This window comes from Clinocottus analis, unplaced genomic scaffold, assembly GCF_023055335.1.
Source record: "Clinocottus analis isolate CAN_PGR_092001 unplaced genomic scaffold, fCliAna1.0.p SCAF_24, whole genome shotgun sequence".
NCBI lineage: Eukaryota > Metazoa > Chordata > Actinopteri > Perciformes > Cottidae > Clinocottus > Clinocottus analis.
In genome coordinates, this window is record NW_027175976.1 from 8,497,746 (window position 1) to 8,506,233 (window position 8,488).

Consider the following 8,488-nt stretch of genomic DNA (forward strand, 5'->3'; position numbering starts at 1 on the left):
TGAAGCCGGACGACATATACACGACTTCCGGTAGAAATCACTTTCAAAACAAAACCACAACGGTGATCATTTTCGCTCCTGTTGATAACACACAGCTTCAACAAACGAACAAATGCACATAATAATAATACACAAATAATGAGACAATGTCCTGTATGTGGTTATACTGAGTTACTTTAACAGCTTTCTATGAAGAAATGTTCCATTGTATGTGTCTGTGGCTTTTATTGTGAAAGATATAACGGAAACAGGAGAAGAGGAAAAATATTCTTCGAGTGTGTGTAAATGAATACATAAAGTGGTTGCTTATTTATTATTACATTTTATACAGTTCATTTTTAACAAATTGGTGGGTTCTGGCTATTGTTAACCCTTTAAAAAAAAGATTTTAAAAAAGAATCGTGAATCGAAACCCGGAAGTTGCGCTCGCTCGCGAGTCACATGACTGGTTTCCTGCCAAAGCAGTAAATACCAGGCGAGCTAGCAGGCTACTCCCTGTCTTAGCAGTGTTTACCATGTTTTATCAAACGTTATCTAACTCGGTTAACAGTTCACGTCTGCTGGGTGTGTGTGCGTTGCGTTTCCATAAGGGATGAACCGTCAGCGTCACCACGCGTCATAAGGAAAGACTCGTCCATTTAATCAGATCTGTGGTGATCTAGCTTAGCTTCACAGGCGTCTAAAGGAGGCTCCGTTGCTGGTGACTATGCAAGGGGAGACCACGGCGGTTCGAGTCCCGGACAACGAAGGGAAATTGGATGTGTTGCCCCAGACCAGGACCCCAAGCTCGGGCCGAGCAAGTGCCAAAAGCTGGCAATACAGGTGTGTGGCTGTCACCTTAACGTTACATTGAAGGTGCTTCGTCCGATTTGCTCTGACTTTTATGATCATAGTTGCTTTCTAATTGGACAGGTGACCCAGTAGTTACGTGACAAGGCAATGCTCCGTGTTGTGTGTGTGTGTGTGTGTGTACTCAGTCAAAGCATTTAAACACGTGCTCTTTGTCTCCTTGATCACCTCTCATGGCAGTGACCACATGGAGAATATTGATGGCTACTTGATGAAATACACTAACCTAGTAACAGGGTGGCAATACAGGTGAGTTATGTACCTGCTTTGTGTCCCAATCAAGAAACTCTTATCAGCATTCAACGCCCACTTTCTGCCAGGTCCGTCATTGTAACCCATAGTAACTGTCGGATCGGCTGTTTGTTTTCAGGTTCTTTGTGTTGAACAATGAGGCGGGCTTGCTCGAGTACTTTGTCAACGAGCAGTCGAGGCCCCAGAAGCCCCGCGGGATGCTCCCCCTCGCGGGGGCCGTTATCTCCCCCAGCGACGAGGACTCGCACACCTTCACAGTCAACGCCATCAGCGGGGAGCAGTACAAGCTCAGGGGTGGGTACCTAAACACGCACACCGAGGTTTGTGTTTAACATGAATAATAGTACATTGTGTGCTCCTCTCTGAGCGTTCACGAACTGAGCTGTTCACCTTTTTTAATGTTGCTAGTCAGCTCTTTTTTTTTTTTTTTTACCTCCCGGCCAACTGTCATCACCATCCATCAAGTTTACGGGATATTGATCTGGATGTTTTTCCATTATCTGCTGGTGATGCAGAGGCACTGAGGAATCGATCATTGTAGTAGAGTAATCGTAAGATGGGCTTTTGTTTGTTTCTCAGGCACCGATGCCAAAGAGAGGCAACACTGGGTGAGTCGACTGCAGATTTGCACGCAGCACCACACGGAGGCCATGGGCAAGGTAAGACGTGCTAAATATTAGACATAATAGACCCTGCATGCAGATATGCAAAGGTGTTATGCATATATTTAGGGTTTATATTGTAAAATATCCCTTAAGCTCTGCTGCACCACTGATTATGTGATGAGTACAAAAAGTGCCACAGAGTGGATGTGAGCCAGATAGTTTTCAGTTTCCTGTTTTCCTTCCTCATGTGCCAAAGGAGCAATAAATAAAGCAAAGCCAGAGGCAGAACTAAAATATGGACAGCTGTGAAATATTTGTGTTTATCTAAAAGAATGCATCCGGTTTTATCCTGTTTTGAAGTACTGTAATCCCTGGTATTGAGCTGGATATCGATCAACGGACGACTACGGCGCTCACATTCTATTTTATTGTTCTTGAGATGCTCAGAACTCCCCGAAGCGCTCTTCCTTTCCTCTCAAAATCTATTTGTTGGGAGTTGTACATTTTATTTGAAAATGACAAGGTGAACATTTTGTACTTAGCAGACGAATCCTCCACCCAAGTCCCGGAGCTACTCGATGGCGTCTCAAGGCAGCGGCAGCTCTCCCATGTCGTTACGCCGGCCCAGCCAGAACCCCGCCTCCTTGTTCGGCTGGACGCAGGTCAACAAGGGCTCGTCGCTCTACTCCAGCAAGAGGTCCCTGGTGCCGGACCACTTGATGGATGCCAGAGAGGTACAGCCAGCCAGAGACGCACTGCTAGCATGTCAGAATCTAATCCTGCACACTTGTTAACATATCAATGACATCTCAGGCTGCACTTAAAACGGCTAATACTATTTAAAATGAATAACTTTGAAGATGATAGTGAGAAATATCCTAATGCTCTTTATTTTGGGGATGACATTAAGGAAATGGGTAATTTAAAAGATATAGTTTACGTCATCGCACTTCCTGGATGGGACACGAGCTAAAACATTTTTGCCAAGTCTTTAAGATGCTGTTTGGCAGGACCGTGGCTTACAAGTGAAATCAAGAACATGTGATCCAATCAAAAAGCTGTTATGTCTGGGAAGTGTGGCGCATCTGTTATGCAACCAAGCTGCAGCCAGGAACAGCTTCAATATCCTGCCATAGTGGATGGCTTAAAATCCTCCTCCCACATGGCGGCATGGATGCAGACAGACATACAGAGAGAGCATGTTATAATTCATCATTTATATGTTATGTTCATACGAGACATACAGTGGTCAACCACTGGCATGAAGGAGAAAACAATACGCTTATTTTCACTTTGACACATTTGTGTGGCGCAAACTGTCCACTAGGGGGCGCAGAGTTCCTCTACATCAGTGAACTCCAGCACACTCTGGAGCAATCATGTCTTTTTCATCTATCGATTGTTTTCTCAAACAGTGCAGTCGTTAACTATTTACTAATTAGAACATGGCAGTCAATTAAATGGATTAGATTTTTACTGATCGAGCTGAACCACCTTATTGAAATGCTGACTCAAAAGATACGAAATATATATTAAAAAAGAATGTGTAGCATATAAGGGAGAAGGTTTTTATTTGTCATGGTTTAAAAACGTGAATGAATAATACAAACATTTGAAAAAAAAAAAAAAAGGAAGCCATGTTAAGAGATTTAAAAAAAACTTCCCTGCATAGAGAAACAGACATATCTTTTTTTTTTTGCCTTGAATAACCAAACACTCCTCATGACCCTTCCAGATGATGACCCAGGCTCAGGGCCAACACCGAGACCTGATCCAGAGCATTGAGGGCCTTCCTCCAGCCCCCGACTTCTCCCCTCTAGACCAGGATCTGCTGATGCTCAAGGCCACGTCCATGGCCACCATGAACTGCCTCAACGAGTGCCTGCACATCCTGCACCTGCAGCAGGTGGCCAGGCAGAGAGGCTCCCTGGGAGGTCAGTGAAGGCGGGGGGTGCTGTGCATATTGTGACTCTGATCAGGATGATTGTTGACTGTTTGTTTACATGTCTAACATTGCAGTCAAGGGGGACAAAGTAAATGCATGCATAGTGACTGATCCACTTGCAAATGAAGTGTTTTAGTCTTGATGAGCCGCCTCTCCGCTGTAAGTTGTCAGATAACTGAGGCCACAACAAATCATAGTTGTCTATATGCAGGCCTACACCCAATCTAGCCATTATTGTTAGCCTCACAGTGGAATTATTTTGCATTATTGATGGGGAACTGTGCCTATTCTTACCACCTGTCTCGAAGGTAATAAGATCTTTGATGGCCAATCGGCAACGTTTTGTTGACGGAATTCTCTTCTACATCAGCCTTATGTTAAAGAAAAAAAACACTGCGGTTTTAGAGAGAACCTTTCTATTCTGGAAGGTTTGAAACAGGGAAAAGACCAGCGACTGACCTGCTTTATCACAGCCGATCTCATTACTCGATGTATATTTCATTAGGCCGGTGTCAAAGCAGCAGCCAATCAGATAAAATCCTTCTACGACGCGCAAGAATGAGATCTGCCCACTTTTTAAACATACATAAAAGAAAAAAAATGCCCTCGCCATATGTGGAGGGTTTAGCCAATCGGAGGATGGGGTTGTTTCCTGCTGGCGGGGCCGACGTATCCTGATACCTGCTTTGTCCGAGGGGTCGGGTTACACTCTTGGTCTCGGACAGCCGTCTGAGGAATAGCCATCTGTCGAGTCGGCAGCCAGGTGGTTGTGTGGTGGCAGGTGGCGCAGCCTGTGTGCGAGTGTCAGGGGGGAACTTGGGAGGGAGGGGGCCATCGTACCATGAGCGCCTCTGAACCTGCCGCCTTGCGCTCCCCGTCCACGGCAGGACCCACCATCGAGTGGCTGGAGCCCAAGCTGCCCGACATCCTGAAGAACGGCAGCGGTTCGCTGGGAAGCTTCGCCACCGGGGAGGGCCCGCTGGAGGGGAGCGGTCTGGAGCTCAGCAGCCCCGAGTCCTGCAGCTTCTCTGGAGTAAGACCCTGGCTCACAGGACGCAGCCAAGTGGATGCACGAATTCCCTTTTTCTGAATCGTCTATAAACTATACTGCTAATGTCATTCAAACTAGTTGTTGAATATCTGCCATTCCCTCCCCTCCCTCTCTCAGGAACTGGAAGACATCGACGCAGAGGATGAGGCGGAGGACTCCTTCACCGACAAGGAGGACAACCTGGGCGCTGTGGAGGAGGAGCGCAGCGTCATCTTACACCTGCTGTCCCAGCTGAAGCTGGGGATGGACCTCACGCGGGTAGGTCAAGTTCCACGACCAGCCAAGGGGCAGCACACACACACACACACACACACACACACACACACACACACACACACACACACACACACACACACACACACACACACACACACACACACACACACACACACACTCCACCACAAGCTCCTCCCACACTTAGTTTAGTGTTGGAGCAGGTTTTCTGTGTCGTTTACAGTGTGCTGATCTCTAACATTGTTAATCACCTCCCATGGGATTTAATCCAGTTTGTAAAACATTGTGAAGTCTATGCGAGATCCTTGTATCTGCGGCTTTGGTGCTTTCTTACTTTTAAGTGAGAAAATAGATGACAAAAAAAGAAGAAAATAAAGCATTTAAACTATTGATATTTATGCAAAACACATTTTTCTAAAAGAGGAAAAGTTTGGCGATGAAACAGATTTGATGTAAAGGTTAAACAAAAAGATAAAAGCATTGAGTTGGTCTGAATGGTTTGGTTGGCCCTAAATAAGTAAATCTTGGATCAGGTTGGTGGGTCTGTTTTTCAATAGTCTCATTTGTAATGACCTTTCAGGCTGAAGTAAGCACTCCTGGCTTTCTAATTACTACTCCTGGACACACTTAAAAACAGTCGAGTCCCGGACAGACATTCTATCGTCCGGTATTTGGATAGCCTCCTCTTGGGTTTCTGGTCCGTCGGTTATCTGGTGGATCCACTTGCTGACCTCTGCTGGAGATCTGGACACTGTGAGCCCGGCGTCATGACCCGTAAACGTCACGCCGCGTTGATGACGCATCAAATAGAACAGGAAAATCATCACCCGGTGACCTGTAAACTGATAAATGAATACATGTGTGACCTTCCAGGTGGTGCTGCCCACCTTCATCCTGGAGAAGCGCTCTCTGCTGGAGATGTACGCCGACTTCATGTCCCACCCGGACCTCTTTGTGACTATCACCGACGGCGGCAGCCCGGAGGACCGCATGGTCCGCTTCGTGGAGTACTACCTCACGTCCTTCCACGAGGGCCGCAAGGGCGCCGTCGCCAAGAAGCCCTACAACCCCATCATCGGCGAGACCTTCCACTGCTCCTGGAAGGTCCCAAAGAGTCCAGAGGCCCCCGAGGAGCCCTCGCAGGCAAGCCCAGACCCGGCCGCCTCCCAGGACCCCTACCAAGTGCGCTTCGTGGCGGAGCAGGTGTCCCACCACCCGCCCGTGTCCGGCTTCTACGCTGAATGCCAGGAGAGGCGCATGTGCGTGAACACGCACGTGTGGACCAAGAGCAAGTTCATGGGAATGTCTATCGGCGTGTCTATGATCGGGGAAGGTGAGCCGGCCGTGGTTTTGTATCAAAGCGCTTCCATAATGGCTCCGACCGCCAACAAGGATTACGTTAATCCTTCCTGTCTTCGTCCCCTCGTCTTTCCAGGTTGTCTTTATCTGCTGGAGCACGACGAAGAGTACACCTTCACGCTGCCTTGTGCGTATGCACGCTCCATCCTCACCGTTCCCTGGGTGGAGCTGGGCGGGAAAGTCACCATCAGCTGCGCCAAGTCCGGCTACTCGGCGGTCATCACTTTCCAGACGAAACCTTTTTACGGTGGCAAATTACACAAGTGAGTTCCATCCTGCAACATCCTGAGAAACACAAATGTTTTCTCACATTTTTAATACTTTTTTTTTTCTTCACGCGGCCCTCTTTAAAACAATGTAAAAGATATGAAACGCATTCATCTCACTGCCCTGCCTGAACACAGGGTCACAGGGGAGGTGAAGCACAACACCACCAATGCGGTGGTGTGTCGCGTGCAGGGCGAGTGGAACGGGCTCCTGGAGTTCAGCTACACCAGCGGAGAGACGAGGGTGGTCGACGTCACCAAGCTGCCCGTGACGAAGAAGAGCGTTCGGCCGATTGAGAAGCAGGGACCGACCGAGTCCAGGTCAGAACCGTCTTTAATTCATGCGTGGAAGAGAGTTTAAGTCCCTCATAGAACGGGAAGCTAACCGGCCGCGTTCCGCAATGGCGTCTCCTCTGCGTTTCAGGCGCCTGTGGCAGCACGTGACGGAGGCCTTACGGCAGAAGGATATAGAGAAAGCCACGGAGCACAAGAGGATCCTGGAGGAGAGGCAGAGGACGGAGGAGCGGCACCGGGCCGAGACCGAAACCGCCTGGAGGACCAGATACTTTGACAGAGAGGTGAGCCGGTTGACAGCAACAGAACGACTTTGCTACTCGCTGACGTATTTGTAAACAGCTTTCATAGATTTATTGTTGTCTAACTATAGAAAGCCTGTGAAAAGTCACCTGTGCCGAGTGTAAAGTCATTTAAAATAGCCTTCTGGTGGAGTGTTGTGCCTTTGCACGAACCGATTTGGAATTTCCTGAGATTCTGGTTCACTTTTAAATTGAGGCGAGGAACTTTTAACTAGTTATGAAACTCTGTGTAATCCATCCTATAAGATGCCTCTATACGACCGACGAGCAAAATCCAGTCTGAGTAAGTGAAAGGAATGCAGGTCGGGTAGCTTTTCCTCTTCTGGCATCGAACATAGCTCCGCCTCTTTGTCAGCCAACAAACACCACTTGAGGGAAAGGGGGAACCTGAACCAGGACTGCAAGGTGCAGACTAGGTCACGAGAACTGATACTTTCGCTACCTTTCGCTACTAAAATATCAAAACAACGACAATGCCTGTTTTTTTGAAGTACGGTAAGGTGAGCGCCTCTTCTGGAACTGATGGGGGCAGTATACGCTTCAGTGTTCCAGTCGACGTCTACATTCAGAAAACAGAGATGGCGACCGCGGCTGCAGCGATCGTTCCGCATTCTGACACTGCAGCCTCTGCACGGGTTGTTCCATGCGAGAAAGTTCACCCCTCCCAAATAGAGTTGGTTCGGTCCATTATGGAACCAACCAACTCTATTTGGGAGGGGAGAACTCATGGTACACCGGTTGTACCATACGAGGAAGTTCTCCCCTCCCAAATAGTTGGTTCGGTCCATAGCCCGTCTTTCCGACCGCAACGATAAGCCTCAGGGAGAATAGACGGGAGGAAGAGGGCAGGAGGGGCTGAAAAATTTAAGTTGGAAAAAAAAAAGGCATTGGAGGGGGACGCTGCAAAATGCGCTAAGCTAACCGATTTATTTTCGAAAGGACAAACACAAGTGGCAACTGGTAAAGAGAGACAAAGGCCTAATGATTAGCATTGTAACTGTTCGGCTAACGTTGTAATCTTGATTAATTTCAAATATTTTAATAAAGAAGTTAATGTTTCAAGTTCAAGTACATGGAATCTTTTTTTTTTTTATCGAAATCGAGAATCGTGTTATTTTACTAGTATTGGCACCAACCACTGAATTATTGGTATTGTGACACCCGTAGTGCAGACCGATGCACCATTTTTGGCAGAAAAACTAGCTTTTCTAAAGGCCTGCTGGTGCTCTATAGCCCACTGGGACTGCCAAGTCAACACATTAAATGTTCTTCAGAGTAAATGTGAATGGAAAAACACTCTCTCTTCTCTCGGCGTAGTTTTATCTTCTGGT

The 8,488-nt window shown here is 47.5% G+C and overlaps 1 protein-coding gene across 2 annotated transcripts in view; it reads left to right on the forward strand.

Annotated features, from left to right (window-relative positions):
- The first annotated feature begins 461 nt into the window (after nt 1–461).
- Nucleotides 462–8,488, forward strand: part of osbpl11 (oxysterol binding protein-like 11) — a 9,669-nt gene continuing 1,642 nt past the window's right edge. The window contains exons 1-12 of one of the 2 annotated variants that reach the window (XM_068590388.1): nt 462–822; nt 1,030–1,098; nt 1,220–1,395; nt 1,681–1,760; nt 2,249–2,440; nt 3,442–3,640; nt 4,539–4,684; nt 4,820–4,960; nt 5,810–6,269; nt 6,372–6,558; nt 6,700–6,882; nt 6,986–7,139. In XM_068590388.1, the coding sequence (XP_068446489.1) occupies nt 707–822; nt 1,030–1,098; nt 1,220–1,395; nt 1,681–1,760; nt 2,249–2,440; nt 3,442–3,640; nt 4,539–4,684; nt 4,820–4,960; nt 5,810–6,269; nt 6,372–6,558; nt 6,700–6,882; nt 6,986–7,139 (2,103 nt within the window). In that variant the 5' untranslated portion in view covers nt 462–706. The remainder of the gene's footprint in view (nt 823–1,029; nt 1,099–1,219; nt 1,396–1,680; nt 1,761–2,248; nt 2,441–3,441; nt 3,641–4,538; nt 4,685–4,819; nt 4,961–5,809; nt 6,270–6,371; nt 6,559–6,699; nt 6,883–6,985; nt 7,140–8,488) is intronic. The other variant, XM_068590389.1, reaches the window with a different exon arrangement.